At 40.2% G+C, this 20219-nt stretch overlaps 2 protein-coding genes across 2 annotated transcripts in view; both read left to right on the forward strand.

Moving 5' to 3' along the window:
- Positions 1-20219, forward strand: part of LOC114512110 (complement receptor type 2-like) — a 60287-nt gene that overhangs the window by 22240 nt on the left and 17828 nt on the right.
- Positions 9575-18631, forward strand: LOC118498072 (complement component receptor 1-like protein). The gene is made up of 4 exons (XM_036014973.1): positions 9575-10039; positions 15203-15226; positions 16027-16102; positions 18152-18631. Exons 1-4 carry the CDS (start codon positions 9955-9957, stop codon positions 18210-18212), a joined length of 246 nt encoding a protein of 81 aa, XP_035870866.1. The 5' UTR covers positions 9575-9954; the 3' UTR covers positions 18213-18631.

A 20219-nucleotide genomic window follows, 5' to 3' on the forward strand; every position in this document is an offset into this window, starting at 1 on the left:
CACTAGGAAACTGAGACTTAGAGATGGTAAGACTTGCCCAAAGTCACTCAGCTATTGAATGACAGTGGGGATTTGAAACCAGGTCACCTGAGCCCACATTTCATTAGTCCATGGTGCCCCCACATGTGATTAGCATGCCATTAGCATGTAATTTCATGTGCTGTTTGCCTTTGTTTTATTAAAATCGATTAGACTCAGAACTATTTAATAAATATGTTTTATTGTCATTGTTTGGTCAAGATGATACCTATGGGTTCTATATTGACTTGTTTGCTGAGGACCAAGTGAATGATAAGAATTTAGGTTCTTTGGTATCAGTAGGACTATCAGTAAAAAATAAATTATACACATTTCTAATTCTGTTTTTGATTAAGTGGCATATCCTATATTTGGACCTTTAATCTAAATTTGAATCTTTTTGTTGTCACAATCAATACCACCACGTATTTCTTTTTCTTTTTTTAATTTTCAGGGATTTCTTGTGACCCTCCTCCTGCAATCAAAAATGGTCATACTAGTTATGTTTCTGACCCTGTACCTATTAATACTGTCGTGAGGTACAGGTGTTTGCCTAACTACCGCCTCATTGGAGAAAGAAGCCTTGTTTGTATTAGTAGAGACCAAGTGAAAGGAACCTGGGATAAAGATGCTCCTATATGTGAATATTTCAACAGGTGGTCTACTTGCCCTGAGCCCATAGTACCAGGGGGATACAAAAATAAAGTATCTAGGCCACCATACAGACATGGTGATTCTGTGACATTTACCTGTAACACCAACTTCACCATGAAAGGAAACCAGACCGTTTGGTGCCAAGCAAATACAAAATGGGGACCAACACCACTACCAGTCTGTGAGAGGGGTGAGTAAAAAGGAAATTAAACTGAGTTGGGAGGGTGGGTCCTTGCATTTCTGTGCAAGGTTCAGAAGTTTCGTGTCATTCTGAAGGAAGAACAGTGTTGATGTGTGAATGGTGGAAATTAGGGTGGAATCGTGGCCAGGGTGAAAATGATCATTTCCCCGAGGCATTTTTTTAGTTGTAAAGGATATGAATGTTCATTCAACAGGCATGAATAGAACAAATGTTTTAAATTATGATCAGAAAAAGTAACTGAACATACCTAATAATTGAATTGAATAAGTCTCACAGGATTAGGGGCCAGAGTTAGTGCTGGTTTTATGAACTGTGTGGTTTTAAACCATATATCTGAATTAATGTTAAAATGAGAAGACATGTGAGATCTGTTAGCAAAATTACACCCCACGGACTCAACACTCATCTGTAAATAGCTGCTATGCACCCTGGCAAAAATGGTGCCCTGTTCTATGTGACTCTATAAACACTTTCTGAAGTGATCGAGTAGTTTCCCAAATCATCTTCCCAATCATAACATTTCAAATCAAATGACTTTACAAGTGTGGTCTTCATCAATTTTTATTTAGTTGGGCTTAAGCTGTTGCTGAAATCTAAATCTGAACTTTTGTCATAAAATTAGAGTAGCTGACATGTTTGAGAAACATATTACCATCAAAATTAGCTATTTATTTACTTAGTGAAGAGCAAAATCAATTTTATATTATCAAGTTAAAAAAATTATTTGAAAATGTTATTTTAGGTATATATTTATAAATATATAAACTCAGAGGTAAGGACGATCTGAAAATAGTCACTAAATGAGGTGACTGTACAAGAGAATTCAGCCTTTATAAAGATTTAGGTAGATCTTTATGTATTTACATGGAAAGATCTCATGTGTTATTAAGCAAATAAAGAAAGGCAGAGAATAAGATGTGAGTACACACAGTGTCACCCAATATGTATATATATACATATGTATCACATATAGGATCCCAGAAAACTGTTACTAATACTGTGACAGGACAAAGATGAGCAGTCGCCATTCTTAGATAGGAGCTGAACAGCAGCCATTTCCAGATAAGCAGTTATCTCAAGGTCATTTGCTAACCCCTGCTTTCTGCTTCTGTATGCCCACTTTCAGCACCTGCATTCCTTCCCGAACTTCCTTCTACCTTTGCATCAAGAATATAAGCAGCCCCATCCTGAGCTCGGAGCCCAGAATTTGGAATCTGTCTTCTCTGGATCCACATGCGTGAATAAAACTCTCCTTCACAAATCCAGAAGCCCTCTGAGTCTTCTTTTCTGTAACATTTTGGTTCCCTAACTGGAAACAACTCACGTGAGCAGGCTGTTGCCTCCAGTTAAGGTGGCCCTGGGGCAGCTGGTGGGGCCCGGTGGTGTTAAGGAGGCATGAACCCAGTGATTTCAGGTCCTGGACATCCCGGGCTCCGTGGGCTGCTATACATCCCAGGCTCCTCTTTGACCCAAGCTGGCAGGATGCGAACTGCTGAAATCTGGGAGGGGCCTATCTGGTAAGTGCCCTGGGGACCTGTGCCTAAGACCAGGCCCACCCTGAGGTAGAAGGAGAGACTGATCACCCCTCAGGCAGGAAGGCCCAGGTAGGGTTCCCACTGTTTAGACAGGTGGTAACGTGGTAAGCTCTGTGTGCTTGTGTGAATAACTGTGTTTGTTGCTCCACCAGCAGAAGCCTACAGCTTCAGTGAGTTCCTTCCCTTGTCTGTCAGCTCCAATCAGGAAAATTCATTATGTGGGTGGTTAGTTCACTGTAGTGTCATCCCCATACATCAGGGTTGGAGGTTCAACCCCCATTAGGGCACACAGGAGAAGTGACCAATGAGTGCATCCATGGGTGGAATCACAAATCACTGCCTCTCTCTGTCTCTCTCTCTCTCTGTCTCTCTCTCTTTCTGTCTCTCTCTCCCTCTCTCTCTCTCTCCCATTGCCATTAATTAAATAGGGGGTTAGTCAGCCAGATTTTGAAAAAATAGAGAGAGACTTATAGTATGATTGTGTTGTTCAGTTTGCCACTGAGAAAAAGGGATTGTCATACAATTCACAGCACTTGGATCTCTTTCCCCAGTATGTCAGCCACCTCCACAAATCCTGCATGGTGAGCACACCCTCATTGACAAGGCCAGCTTGTCCCCTGGGCAGGAAGTGTTCTACAGTTGTGAGCCTGGCTATGACCTCAGAGGGCCTGCCACTCTGCTCTGTACACCCCAGGGGAACTGGAGCCCCGCACCGCCCAGATATGTGGAGACGTACACACTCTTGTCTGGTTTGAAGTTTTTAGCCTGGGCTGGGCTGTATTCTCAACCTGCCTGTGTCATCCTGTTTTCCTTTTTCTCCAGTGAAATCATGTGCCGACTTCCTGGACCAACTTCCTAAGGGCCATGTGCTCCTTCCATTTAATCTCCAGCTTGGAGCAAAAGTGTCCTTCATTTATGATGAGGGGTGAGGGTGAGCTTGCAGCCCTTGTGGAGACTGAAATTGCACTTAGAAGTTCATTCAAAAGGGGAGATTTGGGTGTGCCAAAAAACAAAAATAAAAACAAAAAAACAAACCTTAGGGGCATTAAATTTTGAAAGTGTGTAAGAAAAGGAAGACTAAGAAGTAAGTGGAACAAATTATGTTAGATATGAAGGAAAAATTGTGACATATATTAAATGGCATGTATAAAGACAAATACAATGAGTGGTCATGAGTACATATGTTATACATTGTGTGGAAAAAACCATATTTCCCAAGCAGAGGAGAATCAGAGTAATTTGGAGAGTCCCAGGAAAAGTTTCATAGGTAAAAAAAAGCTTATTAAAATAATTAAGATTAGTTAAGAATTATTTCAGGCATTTCTTTAATCCTCAAAAGTGAAATTTATAATGGGAGCAAAAGGGTAAGAATAAGCATTTTAATCTGATCATATATCTACCAGTTGCTAATGGGTTAGGTGCTCCAAATTGTGGTCATGGTGGCTGATGTGATGTTTTAGGGAAGGTCATTAACTTGTTCGTGTGGATCTGGTGCTCTTCACTGTGTGCACATCTAGGCATGGGAAGGGTTGAACGTGAGCAATGAAGCACCTGGCCCAGGCTGTTCCAAAGAATCCTGGCGGGCACCCAATGCCAGTACCCGAGAAGGTTTACAAGTCACCAGGGTCCCATGGCTGTTGAGAATGCTGGATGGTTTCATACAAAGTCATTTCTGATCTCCTTTCCTCTCCTCTGGAGTATTCAAACCTACTTCCCAGTGGCCCAGCATGCTGTTGTAAGCCTCCCTCACAGCCATCACAGTTGTAGAGACAAGAGAGCAGGCTTTGTTCACTTTGCCTTTATTCTCTGTTTTTTTTTTGGGTCAAACTGGGAGCTGTTTTAGTCGATTCATCAGTATCAGAAGTAGGGAGCTGTTGCGTTAGAAGACTGAGTTTCCCATCAGGGCAATGAGTAGTTTTATCAGGTTTGTCTTGGAACAGGGAGCTAGAAATTCACGTCTCAGAGTCTGAGTTCAGCATCAAGGAGATGGCTGCTCTGCTATGACTGCCTTCTTCAAGGCTGGGACTCCATGTTATGTGACCAGCTAACAGTGCTTCACTGTTCTCCCCTCCTGGAGGCTGTGATCTGTCCAGATTGGAGTGGCCTCCAAACCTCTGCTGCCTGTTGGTTTCACACGCTAAGATGTTTGGCAAACTGAATGGCGTTTTGGCTAAGCCAGCTCACCTATTCACCACCTCTTTCTTTTTCAGATTCCACCTAAAAGGCAGTTCTGCTAGTAATTGGCTGGAATGGAGAGCCTTTGGAATAGCAGTGTCCCTGTGTGTGAACGTGAGTAGAAGGAAAAACACTTTCGGCAAATTTCTCCCTTAATCTGCTTAAGATTTTGACCTATGGCCACCCCTGGGTGGTTCTTCTGTGTTTTAATCTGAATTATTGTGAAGTAGTTGCTGACTTTATGCGTATTTATCTGTGATCAGTTTGTTGTGAATGAAGCACTGTGCTGTGCACCATGAGTTTGGGGAAGCACTTGCTCTCTCTCTGTCATTTTGAAGCCTGTGTTCCATGTGACATATCCTAGTTTCCTTCTATGTCAAGAGTGATTAAATGATGCGAAACTTTGACAAATTTCTTCCTTCCTTCCTTTCCTTAATCTTTCTGTTCTGCACCCACCAGATTGCAATTCTTCTACAATTGTTCTTATTTTCTAATATATACACATAAACATTCTTTTTTTTTCCTTTAGATGCATACCCCAAGTTTTGTTTTGCTTTCTTTTAACAGTTCACTTTCTATGATACTTTTTGTATTACCACTTATCCCCCATACCCTTTTCCACCACCATCTACATGCCTCTCCCTCCCCATCACTACGCTGTTGTTTTTTTCCATAGTTCTTTCTTTTTATCTCAGTCTTCCACCTCCCAAACCCCATCCCCAGATCTGTCAACCCGCTCTCTATCTGTATCTGTCTCTGTTTTAAAAAGTTCATTCATTCAATCAACTATTTCCTGAGTGCACATTATGTGTTTGATGATCTCCTAAGCACTGGTGTTACAGCAGTGAACAAGATGAGTTAATCCCCTGTCCCCTTGTTATTTATACCAAGGCGAGCAATGGTCAGGAAAATGAGCCAACAAATAAATGTTATGGAAGCAAGAGATACGAGCAATTGCAAGAATGAGGGCAAAGTGAAGAGCAGTATTACACAGGGTAGACTGTTTAAGATTCCTTAAACTCTCAAAACGTGTACCTAAATAAATTATGTTCACAAGTAATAAGCTGATGAAAAATGGGAATACAATTTCTAAAAAGCCAGTATATGACAGGTATCAACCCTTAATTGTATTCATGCCTTGTGTTGAGAAGTTGACATTTTATGATTTATTTTTTAAACAAAAATTACCACGGTTTTTTTTGCTCGGATATCAGGATAAAACTATTTACCGACACTATTGTTAGTGATAGTGAAAAAGTCAAAACAATGTAAACATTGATCATATTTCAATGTTTCAGAAATAAGGACTCCAAACAGGTGTGAGATAATCACTCAATTCACTACTGCTTTTGTTCCTTAGGTTTCATTTAAAGGGAAGTTCTACAAGTTACTGTGTCTGGTTGGAATGAAAAGCTTTTGGAGCAACAGTGCTCCTGTGTGGGAGTGTGAGTAGAAGAAATATCTATTCAGATCTGCAATTGTCTCCTTATTTTTTTGAATTTTCTTACGGTGTTTTTGTCCCATGATATGATGAAATGTCTGCTGCTCTGTTTAACTTTAGTTTTGATAGAAATATTTCTTTGTTGTATTAGTTCAAAGGCTTGTTTGTTGGAAAAGTGACATTGAGCATCATGTGTTTTCAGCACCATTCAAAAAATATTTGGCAGCATACTACATGCTATAATGGGAGAAGTGCTTTATAGGTGGACAGAAATTTGTGCCTCAAAGCGTTGTCAAATTTTCTTTTTTTCCTGTCAAAAGTAATAAACACAATGCAGCCTTTCTGTCCTTTTCTGAATCACCCATTCATTTCTATTCATATTTTTTTAGCACCTACTATGTCCCAAACAGCCTTCTAGACTCCTGGAGTATGCCTCTAAACAAGATAGACTAGGTCCCTGCTCCCATGTTGTTTATATTCTTGGACAGAAGTAAAGATTCTTAAAAATAGCAAGTAAACAAGAAAACAGAGGTAAACAATTTCAAATGATATTAAGTGTTTAAGAAAACAACCAAGGTAATATAATAGATTAGTTATGTGAATAACAATAAGGAATGCCAGGGAAAGAATAAAGTTTCTATTTTAAATAAGGTGATTAAGGAAGTCCTCACTAAGAAAGTAATTGCTCTGGTTTAAGTATTGACAGCAGTGAGTTGGCTACCAATGTGAGAACATAGAGGAAGAACCTTCCATTCAGATGGAACAGAAAGTGCAGAAAAAGTCCCAAGGCAAAACTATTCTTGTCATTCTTTGAAAACCCTGTCCTAACATTTTCTCAGAAGCTTATATGGCTTTTGTAGAGTGAGCAAATACAACAGTAGTAGGTGGTCATAAAAGAAAAGTAAACTTAGGAACTTGTTTTCACTCTGAGCAAGATGGAAAGCCATTGGAGTATTGTGAGTAGAAAAGTAACAGAATCTAAGTTACTTTTAATGATATAACTCATTACTCTAGAGAGGACTAAGTTGAATGGGCGTATCTTAGATGGAGATTCCCCAGAAGTAGTACCAGAGGGAATTTTTATGTAACAATGTTCCATTGGAGGGTACACTCCCAGAGCAGCAGTACCAAAGGATGAGAAAAAAGGAGGCAAGGAGGAAAACACAGCAAGTAAATAAAAGATACTATGTTACCAAGGCGGCCATAAGCCTCACAAGAAAAAAAGCTGGTTGTTTGGTCACACAGAACATGTATATGGAACCAAATCTCTTCATCAGAAAGAGGAAAACAGCCTATCTGTTGGCTCTTTTCTGTCTCCTGTCTCATGTTTATCCCAAAAATATTAAGCCCCTGGCTTCCATGTTGTGTTAACTTATCCCTCAGTTCAGACTCTGGGGACGTCACATGACCTGCTGCATGGTAGTCAATCTAAGCCTAGAAGTAGAAGGAGCCAAAGTGGTCATGGATCCAGTCATATTAGCTCAGACATGGGAGTTGCCTTGAGCTCCACTGCAGTAGAATAGCAGATGTTGTTCAGTGCCCGTCTTTCACCCTTGTGGAAGCCGACACACCCAATGTTGTTTGCAAGTGAGGTAACAGTGGTATCAGTCAGCGTGCTGGATTAGGAAAACAGCTAAGTGGCCAAAAATCAGGTATAGTAGAAGGTCTGAGGGTGCAAATTGGAAAGCTACTGCAAAAATCTAATCACAGATGTTGGTGCAGGATACCAGTGGCAGAGGTGATAAGAAGTGCTTGAGTTATGGATACATTTGGAAGGTAGAAATGACACGATTTTTTGATGGGTTACACATAGAGATTAAAATAGAGACTAAATGAGATCACCTAGGGAATGATTGTGGCCAGATAACAATAGAGGCAGGGGTTAAATTCTGTCAGTCCAACAATAAGAACTCAGAAACAAGGGAAGGAATGTGCAGAAGAGATGAAGAAGCAGCTGGTACACTAAGAGAAAAAGCAGGAGGATGAGCACATCTTGCAAGCCAAGTGAAGAAATTCACTTAAGAAAAAGAGTCCAAGCAACCATTTCAATTTCACAGAGAGATCAAGTAAGAGGAGGACAGAAAATTATCATTGAGTTAAGTGACTTGGAGGTAATGAGTGACCTTGGTAAAGGCAATCACAGTAGAGTTGTGGCGGCACATGCTTGATTGGAATGGAGGGGAATTCAGGGGAGAATGAAGGGGCGTAATAATTCATAGACAACATCTAAAAAGCAATATTCTAAAAAGCTGCAAAATGTGGAATTAGAAATCATATGGTACTGAGGTCTTTACAAAAGTGAGTTATGTTAGTCTCCAGAAGAATCTGATGGGGTGTGATTAGTATTCTTGCTATCTTACTGAGGAGGAACTTGAGGTGAAGCCAAATCCAATCCTTGATCCAGTCTGTGATCCACAGCTCAGGGAGTGGTGGTGCGAGGATTGGACCCTAACTCAGCCCCTGCTTTCAAACACTGCACTCTATACTGTGTCCTTTTCAATGTGACTCTTGATTTTGCAGAACGTTAAGTGATTTTTGCTTTGCTTGTTTCTTTTCTATTCTTTTCATTTTCAAAATACTATGTAAGGGCAGAGATGAGATATTTCTAATAGTAAGGACTTGTTAGTTTTATGGCTGCCATGGTTACAGGAAATTTATGCCCCCACACTGACCTAAAAGTCTCAGAAACCCTCCTGGGCCTTCTGCCCCTCAGTTTTACAGGCAGAGAAGAAGTAGCCCACCAAAATGATAGTGAGTGACTCTGTTCTGGTTATTTGCCAGAATGGGTGACACTTGCAGAGCCCCTGTGGCTTTGCTGAAACCAAAAGCTCACCTTTCCTTGCCTTAGTTACATAAGGAATATGAGGATTCAGGTAATAGTTCAATGATTAATTATTTAGATTAAGACTATGGGATAGTTGCTCTGAAAATGAAAGAATTATATTCTATTCTTCTGGAAGTTGCTTTCTTTCCATTTAAGTAAATTTGTTTTAATAGCTGTTCTCTCAGAACATGGCTTATTCATTCTCCATTTTTAGCATTAGCAAAATCAACCAGGAACCTTGTTTAAAAGACAGTTTCTTAACCTTCATCTCAAAGAACTTTGATTCTCACATTTTCAGTTGGAGTCCAGAAGTCTACTTTTAGTAATTCCACTATAAACCCACTATAATATTCTGATGTAGAAAGACCACAGACCATACTGTGGGAAAGAGTACTTTACCTGGTTGGGTTATATAAAGAAAAAAAATAGACTCTTACAACTGAAAAGCAGATTTTGCTTAAATTGAAGAAAGTGTTTGCTGCTCTGAGAAAGAAAGCAAAGGTTGAGCTAAATGAGATAAATTAAGTAGAAAATTGGTATCTTACATTTAGAATCATGCTATTCTAACTTCTTTGTTCTATGTATAGAAATGAGCCAGAAACAGGCATTTAGTCAAGAGGCAGAAAAGCAGTAGTTGTTGTATTCCTAGGGAGAGCTGATGTGATATTCCTGTTTCCTTAGGGTCTGACCCAAGTGGACCCAGGCTAGAATACAGTTAGCCTAACTCTTAATCTGTCCACAACTTTCCAGTTGCAGAGTTGCTCACAATTAAAAGTGACTTACAGCACATTCCACATTCAATTATTTGACCTAAGAAAACAAAGTCAGAGAATTTTAAATCATGACATGTTGGGGGAGAGGATGTCGTTTTTCTTGATGGAAAACATTACTGAACTTTGCTGAAGGGGAAATACGTTTGAGATCATAGAGCTTTTCATTATGGCAGTTACTACTAACATTTATCAATAAAATATCAGTTTCCTTCTGATTTTTCTAATTTTAGAGGTAAAATGTAGCCTCCCACCGTTTATGAATGGAATCCAGAAGGGGTTGGAAATGAGCAAAGAATTTAAATACAGAGCAAATGTAACCTTGGAGTGTGAAGATGGGTATACTCTGGAAGGCAGCCCCTGGAGCCAGTGCCAGGTGGATAACACCTGGGAAACCTCCTCTGGCCACATGTACATCTCATAAGTACAAGAGCAAGTGCAAGGACTGTAGGTCCTTCTTAGTCATGGTGTAACAGGAATCAACCAAGGCAGGGGGCCCAAAGGGGAATTATAATGGGTTCCAGAACTCAAGGTGTCCAGGAAATAATAGAAAAAAAAAAAAATATATATATATATATTTGATGTCCTCACCCCCACAAGTCTGAGCTGGGGGAAGGGACACATACAGCAGGGCCATTGAGAGCTGTTTTGCATAGCAACAGTTTTGCAGATAACCTCTAGATAACCTCATTTAACATATCTCTAACCTTTAACTGGTTTCCTAGTATGTTAAATAGCTGTGACCAGGCTTTGAGCCAGGAAGATAGGAGTGACTTCAACAACCCAAGATGCAATCTCGAGGCAACTCCCCCTGGTTACAGTGCCTGTGTGAGAGCTTGGAGATGATTGGCTCCATGCCATGGGGCCATGCCTGCCCAGACTTACTATGGCAGCCCAGTAAAGCTGAAAGAAATATGAAAATGCTGGCAGGTATAACTAATTGTGGGAGGAGTTGCAAAAGGGGCTGCAGAGGAAGATTGGCACTGGGATTTAAACCCAGGTATGGAAGGCATGTTGAGCTGCTTCTTTGGGGACCACATGGCTTTGGCAAAAGTTGGGACTATGCAGCTTTAGGGTGCTCCCTTGTTGCCATGTGGCTTAGGAAGCATGAAAGACTACTTGGAAGAAAAGGGTGAAAGTATTCTTGCAGGTGGACCATGACAAGGTGCCACATGGTTTTGGATTAACTGGAGATCATGGCGGTGACACAGCTGATAGTGCAGGAACCAAGGAGCTACCTGAACCATAAACTTCTACTTCTTTTCCTGAGATACAGCACCCTGGACTGGGTAAAGGGGAGAAGGAAGTACTGTGTATTTGTGGGTATTCTAAAGGACTTTAGGATTTTTAATGAAAACATTAAGTCATTACTCTAAGTCTGTATACCTTTTTAAATAAATAATCCCTTTCCTTTTCACCGATCTCTGGCATTGAGAGGTGTCTTTCTCTGGTGGTGGGCAAGGCAAACCTAATACAGGTGGGGGCCCACAGAGCACCAGGGTGGGTTCCATTTGGTAATAGTATATTATTCACCACCCCCTCTGGGTCTTTTTTATAACAATGGTACTGTTCATTCTTCACTCATACTGTCATCAAATGTGGTGTGATGTTTATGGCACATGGTAGATCTAAGGAGTGCAGTAGAAGCCTCTGATTCTTCTCCAAAAGCCCTTAGCAATGAAGAGTCAGGCAAGCCTTCCTCTCCTCACACTTCTCAACCTGTTTCTCTCTCCTGAGGGAACCCTCTGAACCTTTTGTGTTTACATCGCTCTATTGTTGCATGCATCTCACGGTAATGATTTGTTTATAGCCCAGGGACCTTAAAACTCAGAAGTCCATCAGTGATAGAGCCATTCTTCAAGAACATTTTCAGTATGAGTCAGGAAGCACCTTCCAAGTTGCTGAGACTAGCTGTTTCAGCTCCCTCACTGGTGTAGGCTACAAGATTGTAAACTGGCACAGCAGCACTCAGCAGATTTAGAAATCGTGTATCTTTGAGCTCTGGAGAAGCATAGCCCTCTGCTGGCAACTAGAGGGTAATGTAACATGGAAAATCCTAAACCTTGAACTTGTATGCATCAAGGAACTGTGAGCAAAATTAACAATGAATAACTTATCTTACCCTAAATTAGTGCTAGTCTTCCTACACCCATCCTTATTATTCTTATTTATAATAGTGAGTACCAAGATTCTTCAAGATGTGCTTAATAGTTAAGCCCTCAAATGTGCTAGCTAATCTTACCTACAAATAATATTCCCAAATTATAAACTTGTCTTCTCTCTTAAAAGCAGATTGCATCCACTTTGGCAAAAAGCTCACTGCCTACCTGACTGAATGAATGCCTTTAGAGAATTCTAAAGATGTAGATGTGAAAGACAGAAAATTCACACAATTGGGGGACCACCCTACCAGATATTAAAAGAGAATGGAAAGCCACAATATGCAAATCACTTTAAACCAGCACAAGTAGATATTTGTGAAACAAAAACAGATATTAAGTGAATTATATTTATTTTATAAGTAAAACAAATGGATATTAATAAAATAAGGGTTATAAATAACAGTAAAACACCTTATTTTATAAGTGAAAAAATAGATATTAATAAAATAAAGCTTATTATAAATAACAGTAAAAGTATCTTATAGATTAAATATAACACTTGAGATATCATCAATTCACAGGGAAGGTAAACATGATCAAATAACATAGGTAGAACTAAAACAAATTTAGAAATTTTACTTATATCTTACAAAAAGTAACAGATGTAATATAAAGTTTTAAAAGTCAACATGGAAAAGTGAGCATAAAAATTAGAGTATATTTATCAAAGTCCTAGAAGAAAGCCAACTTCTTGAACTTTTTGATAGATGATAGAGAAAATCAAAAAGGTCAACAAATTTAACTTACAGCTTATGTATATATTTTGGAAAGTAAATAAGAAAGCAGTAGAGAGATGAGAAATATGTAAAAATATAATGAAGAGTTAATAGGGTTATCATACAAGCAGCAGTAGTGGTAGCTGTGGTGGTAGTGATGGTTGTAAAAATTAACATCTACTGAGTGCTTGTTTGAAACCTCCCCTGCCTGGTTTCAGAAACTGTAACTCCCCCTGTCTAAAACTGACTAAGAGACATTGAGACCATAAGCCACTAAGGAGACAAAGCTTATCTTCCCAGCAGGGGCACCTCCTCTGCCCCCTTTAATTCACTATCCTTGGCCCAGGGTGGTTGACTGGTTAGCAAATGATGGGTAAGATTCCTCTTAGGTAACAACCTAACGCAGGCATGGTCATGACGGGGCCATCAGGGAAGGACTTGGGGGACTCTAGAAAAAAGGGAGTGATGGACACTCACCCCTCAGCTTTGACATATCCTGAGTCCTTATTCTATCTGTAAGAAGTCTCCTAATCTCTTGGCTGCCTTACTTCCCCTGCCTGACTTAAGCCTGAGACAATGCCAGAGGTGGGTGTGTATGGCTCTGTGCTGGAAAGAGTGGGTTCCCCAGAGCGATCAGGCCTAAGAAAGAATACATAAAATCCTGTGAAACTTGCTTTGCTAAGAATACCCTCAATTTCAATGCTAAGGTTCCAAGCATAGAATGAGTTTGTTTCCCCAAAGTTTTATGGCCCTTTAGCTATCTGACCCTACCAGAGAATAAGCCCTCAGAGTCCCTTGAATGTTATCTATTTTTTGATCATTACTGCCTGACAATAATTGAGCTTTATGTATATGCCCTGTATTCCTATACAAATTAAACCCAATAAAAGCCCATTGAGAAATAGGCTCAAGGCCCTTCTCCTTTCAGAGATCAGCCACCTTTCCTCCCCAAGCAGATCATGTCTTGGTAGACTTAGTCTCATCCATGGTAGACAGCAGGAGCAGGGGGGTTCTGTGAGTAGAGCCCCCCCATACACACACACACATCTAGCACCCAGAACAGGGACCTGACAATTCGGGACCTGCTTTGACCAGGGACTACGAGCCCTTGTCACAGGTAGCACGCATAAGAGGACAGAGATTAGTACTTTCATCTCCCCAGAACAGGGGCATCTCTCAGTAAGGCCGCAGGTGTGTTACAGATAAGAGGAAAGGTTTATCTTGTGCCACCCCTTGAGTGGTTTTCTTCTCATTTTGCTTCCCTGCACCCTCTTCTGTAAATAGGAGTCTTGCTTTCTCTTTCCCAAGCATTTGCCACATCTCATGGGCACAGGTGAAGCATCTAAAAGCCACTAGGACGCTCGCCACTGGAAGACACTCGTGAAAAGATAAGTTGGAACATGGACCAGGACAGAACACTAGGTTTCCTGCCACAAGCAAAAGTCCACACAACAAGAGACACGTTGTAAAAGCATTCACATTCCCATCCCCTGCAGCAGTATCCCTGCCTAGGTGTAGGCTTGGGGAAGAGAAAGCAAAGACTTTCACCGTTTAACTAGATTCCTAATTACCCTTCAAGCTCACACCCTTTAAGCCTATGCAGGGCCAGGTCTCTGCAAAAGACAGGGAGTGGTGGAGTGGGGGTTGGTCCCTCTTGCCACCCCTCCTCCCCATGCACTCAGGAGCAACCTTCCCCCACACCAGCTCTGGGCACAGTTACTGACCCACAGGATCTGCCCCAGGGCCATTGTTCCACGCAGCACCTGGCAGCCAACTAAGAACTGGTGCAGACAGCAGGTCACCAAGGGGAGTTCCATCCAGGTCATCCCTGAGGTAAAAGCAGCCCATGCTTTAGGAGGCTGCCAGCATACTTGGCTTTGAAAAAGGGGTTCCTACTATCCTACTATTTTTCTATCTGTCTCTCTCCCCATGGTTTGGTCTGGATGCTCAAGTTGGAAGCATTCAGCCTTATATCCATTCCCACCCCACTTAATATCTGGGGCAGGGACCTCCTCACCTAGTGGGGAATGGAAATCACCCTGCTCTGGGCATTAAACCCAGAGGGTTGCAACCTCAAGTAATTTGGCAAACACATGTTACTCACTATCCCCCGATTCATTTTATAATATACTCCTTAAGTCAAACGTTTGGCAATATAATCAGGCTTAAGATTTAAAAGACTTATTATGCTTATTTTGAAATGTTATGTGGATTGTGTATGTTGTAGAAAGGTCAAATAAGCCACAGATGGCCTTTAAGGAAGGAATTAAAAAAGTGAAGTAAAGGGGGGCTCTGCTGGACAAAGCTCCCGCCACAAGTGCTTAATTCCACTTTTCAAAGGTTAGATAAAGAGATTCTACAAATATGTAAAAGCCTACATGCATGGGAGCATATACCAGGAGGGAATGTACCAACACATTTAATGGTAGTAGCATTACATGATATTTTTCTTTTCCTCTATTTTACACATTTTAGCTGTAGTTCTACTAATTCAATGTTAAAAATATTAAGTTGAAAAGAAAAAAACACAGATCCTGAATATACAAGATAAATGAGACTGAGTAAAACCAGTGTTTTGTTTTGTTTTTTATATATTAGAACAAAATGAGACTGTGTAAGGACAAAACTTAGGATAGACTGTCCCTGGCTGAGGGCTCCTGTGGAGTGTGAGACTGATGCATTTGTGACCTTTGTCTTCTTTTTAGGCTCACATGGCACTCTCATTATTGGGAAGTTTTATAAAGAGTTTGTTGAGAAACTCTAGCATCTCTAACAGTCAATATATTAAGTACCCACTTACAATGAATGAAAGGTAAAAAGAGAGATCAAAATATCTTACATTGTGATTTCATTCAGAAAGGAAATAGTGATAAACTCAGGCCATGTGTGACAGAACTGGCATCCTCACATGCGTATAGAGTGAGTGTTCTCTGCAAGAGCTTCTATACTAGCTGTGAACCATTACAAATGACCAGTCATTCATATAATTTTATTGTAGATGGAGAACACAACCGGGGAATATTCTTTGGGATGATAGTCGTGCCTACTTGCACAAATTGGAAACCACAAAGACCAGTTTTCTAAGCCCATTTCTGTAATCTGTGTATGTGAGAGGAAGAGTCATGATAGTTTCCTTCAGAGGGAGTTGGTAGAGCCTGTGGTATATAATAGTTTTTGCCTCAGGCCTTACACAAGAGACTTGTGCAGGGCCCTGGAGAGCTGGAGCCCAGGAGCACCAGCACTGTTCTCAGATACTTGTTGAAAGGCTGCTGTTGGACTAAAGGTTACAACACTGCTCTGCTCACTCCTATCTATAATCCTGTGGTTGTTACACTAATGTCCTTGATTAAACAAGAAGCAGAAGGGGAACCTCGAAGGTAAGCCTGTGTCAGTGTTTGTTAAACCAGAATTTAGTTGCATTTTTTAAAAAATCATTGGCAACCCCTAGAGAGACTAGTTATTAAGATAAGAGTTGAAAATGTATGGATTGTGTTTTCCATGCATTTAATTGCCTTGTTTTACTGCCTAGGCACATCCTTTGGTGTGATCCTCTTTATTGTACTCATCATTGTTTCCTGTTGGATGATTCTAAAGTGCAAAAAAGGGTCAGTATAGCCATATTCTCATAGAAAATGTTTCTTACTATACTTGCGTCCTCTTGGAAGCCAAAGAGAAGTAAATGAAAACCTCAGATAAAAGCACTACATAAACAAATTGGAACATCATAAATAAATTACTACATCATAAAACAGATGTAGTAATTTTTATAAAGAAGGCCTTTGAAGCACATTATGCAAAGAGAAGTATTCACACTAATATATACCATATTAAGAACACTCCTTTTAAAGGTTAGAATTTTAAGAAGGACTCGAGTTTTAGATAAGAGAAAACAGTAGAAGGAATTTTCCCAAAGATGTCAATGAGGCAGCTGTTGTCCCACTTTACTGAGACATTCCAGACTCCCTACTCAGCACACAGACCCTATCAGGGAGCTAACAGTCAGAGAGTGTGCCCCAATGGTATACACATCTCAGGCTGCCAGTGTGGAAGGATCAAGGTATTGCATTGGTTATATAAAAAAATAAATATTTTATTAAACCATTTACCTTTTAGCCCTGGCTGGTGTAGCTCAGTTGGTTGGGCATCATTCCCCAAAGTGAAAGGTCACCAGTTCAATTCCCAGTCAGGCCACATGCCTGGGTTTTGGGTTCAAACCCCAGTTAGGGGCACACAAAACTCAACTTGAGATGTTTCTCTCTTGCATCACTGTTTCTCTCCCTGTCTTTCTCCCTCTAATCTCTCCCTCTAAAAGTAAATAAATAAACTCTCTTTTAAACACCATTTACCTTTAAATTTACAAATACCTTGGGAGGATTAAGATCTAAATAAAGAAATATTCTTGATTGGGAAGCAAAGATACACAGTTTTTGAATTAGTTTGTTTAACAATAATAAAATCAGTGAGATCAAAATCAAAGAAATCAATGTTACAAGCTTAACAAATTCTATACCAGTGAAAACAGGTTATAAATATAGCTGAACAGTTTTCTAAACAAATGCCGTCTCCTAAAGAAGCATTATAAAGACTGAAGGTCTAACATTTCACAAAACCTATCAATGTAATTTTTTAAGAGCAGACTGCCACAGCTGAACTTTTTTTTTTTTTTTGAACTTTTTGCAAATAATCTAGTCACTTCCTTCCTCCTGCTTCTTTGAATTTCCCACTCCTATTAATTTATCTCTAATGTTTTTGGTCCCCACCACACACCTCACCATCTCTCTTCCCTCATGATGTTCCTATAGGCACCACCTATAGGCACTCAAAATAATTTTGTTTAATAATTTCTGACCTCTACTTGTGCAGTAGACAACATTAGTCATGCAAATAGCAACAGCTAACATAGCTTTACCATTTATTGTCTTCTTTGATATGCAAAGCAACTCTAAGAGGTAGGTAAGTACAACAATGTTGTTCCACAGCACAGAAAACCAATTCAGAGAAATTCAGCGGTTTGCTTAGAATCAAACCAGTAGGAAGTTGTTAAGAGTTAAGCTTTTATTTCCAGTTATCTGACTCAAAATCCTGAACCCATTCAGCTGTTCCATTGATAATTTTAGTTGCACATTTCTTAATCTATATTCCAGAAAATTCAGTACCCAGAACTATACACACTATAAAGCTGGAATATTTCTTTTGATCCCTTTCTTATAAACCTTCCATCCCCACTTCTATGTACTTGGATTTGTTTTAGGTATTTGGGTATATTGAGCCTATATCCTTCTGTAGAACAGTATGCAATCTCTCATAACCACCATGAACCAACTAGATTGCCATTCATTCAGCATTACTTCAAACCGGGAAAGTAACCCACAGGTCTGGCTGCCCACTACCACAAAAGCCAACCCCATGAAGCAGGTTCTAGTTGAGAAGCAAAGGGGTTTATTCAGGAGTCAACAATCTGAGAAGATGGCAGGCTCATGCCTCCAAAACCATCTTACCATCTCAGGTGCCCTGGCTAGATCATTCAGGGGAACCATGGGAAGAGGGAGACAAAGGAATTTCTGGCAACATGAAGTTTCTCAGCTCTGCTCTCTGGTGCTTTCAACATTCCCTCCTGTGTGTGTCATCACGTAGTTGTATTGCTCTATCCACAGTTTTACAGCAGATGTTCAGGAGCAGGATGTGCAGGCTACGTTTCTGCTGGTTGTGATATAAATTGCTGACACTTGTCCAGTCCTTGTGGTCAGGGACATACCTAGGTCAGGGAGGAACTGCAACTGCTGATGTCTACAAAAGACTCATAAGGAAATTTTTAATACGTAATTTTTCTATGAGTCTTAAATACAGCCCATTCTATAATTGCTACTTGATTAGTATGGGTTTTTTTCAACCACTGCTGTAATTCCCCACTGTTACGTACTCATTGAGGTTGTATTCTCTCACACCCCATATATAACTCATCATCCAAGACAACTTTCAGACCATTACTTATCTCACCACAGAATCACTGCTCCTTGGAAGCCCATACCACCTGGATGTACAACCCTCTCCTTCCTCATACTGGATCTCAAGTTTGCCTTTCCTCATCCTGTGAAAACTTTGGCTCCTGACTCACACTTTTCTTTTTTGTCTTAAGTGAGGTGAGGTCCTCATCTATTTTACATGAGAGAGTAAACAGTAAGAAACGAGGAAGTAATGGAAAGTGGTAGCATACATTTCCTCTTTGTGCCTCCACTCTTAAATCCCTAGTAGTAATGCATGCTTGAAATAAAGGTGCTGGCATTATTTATCAATTCATTTATCTAAAGTGAATTGCTCATTAAATACCCCTGAAAGAGGCAGCACAGTATATTATGTAAGACCATGGGCTTTGCACAAGTTAGACCTGTGTTCACACTCACTTACCAGCTTTAAAACCCTGGAAAACATGCTTCATCTCTCTAATCTTTATTATCCTTGCCTGGATGGTAGGGGTAATAGTAGTTCCTACCTCAACTTAACAGAGTGCATTGCTTATGATGAGTGTCAGATAATGTTAGCTATTGTTATTTATACATAACTTGTAATTAAGATTTAAGTGATTACATATTTCTTTTGCTGTCAGTTCTCATTATCTTCATGACAGCAACTGCTACTTCCTATACCATAGGTCTTCTACAAAATACAGAACATGTATATTCACTATCAGGGGAAAAGGAAGCCTTGTGTTCGATTGCAGTGCAAAGCCATTTACATTATGAAACTTGATGCCGCAGTCTTGTTGAACAGGATTTACTAATTAATATAACTTTGGGAATAGGGAAATGTGTTGTTTAACAGGATGAGCATTTGTCTAGAAGCAGTTTAGAGTTCTGACACAACATATAGGATGGTTTTAGTATTATTTTCTAATCCAAGGTTTTACTTAGTCTTGAAAAGTATGACTTGGCTACATTTTTCTTTTTAGATGCCTTACAAAGATATCCAAAACCTGAGGCAAATTGTGCTCTAATTGTGCAGAAATTTCACCAAAGGAGCCACCAGCTACCTTTTATCAAACCTGAAATGTACGTAATTAAATTATCTTCCTACCTTTTTTTCCACTGCCAATTAACAATAATAGAGGTGAAGAACTTAAAGAAGTGAATATTCATTTACATCCCCAAGAAGGCAGCTGTGATCATGCACAAAGTCTGCAAACAAATCAGGAACATAGCAGGTACCTAATATTCAAATTAACTCAAAAGGTTTTTAAAAACTCAATATGGAAAATGGAAGCAGGATTTAAATATAATGTTGCACCAGGTAGGTCACTGATGCCAAAGACGTTTAGAAGTATTCAGGAGCTGGAAACGTCATGTTGTTGTTGCTTTTCTTGGGTAACTGTTGTCTCTGTGATCTGGGGTGAGGACTCGGTCAGTGCTGTGCACAGGCACTGGTTCTCAAAACATTCCTGTAGTTTTGCTTGTTTATGCCATGAACCTTTGAGAAGTAGAAAGCTTTACTTTTCCTTGTGGAACCCAAGCATTTGCCACTTGGGTGTGCCTCCAACTCCCCCAGCTTCCCTTAAATGTGCGGGATCTCTTGAGGATCCCGTGGAGACTTTGTCTTCACCTCTTCCCTTGCTTTCCCACTTTCACTGACCTCTGTCCCTCACCTGATCTCCTAGGAAGGCTCTCTCCTTTCTGTCCTCCTCCTCTTGAGCTTGTTACCATGTCTTATCCCTTCATTCCACCCACTCAG

This window comes from Phyllostomus discolor, chromosome 14, assembly GCF_004126475.2.
Source record: "Phyllostomus discolor isolate MPI-MPIP mPhyDis1 chromosome 14, mPhyDis1.pri.v3, whole genome shotgun sequence".
NCBI lineage: Eukaryota > Metazoa > Chordata > Mammalia > Chiroptera > Phyllostomidae > Phyllostomus > Phyllostomus discolor.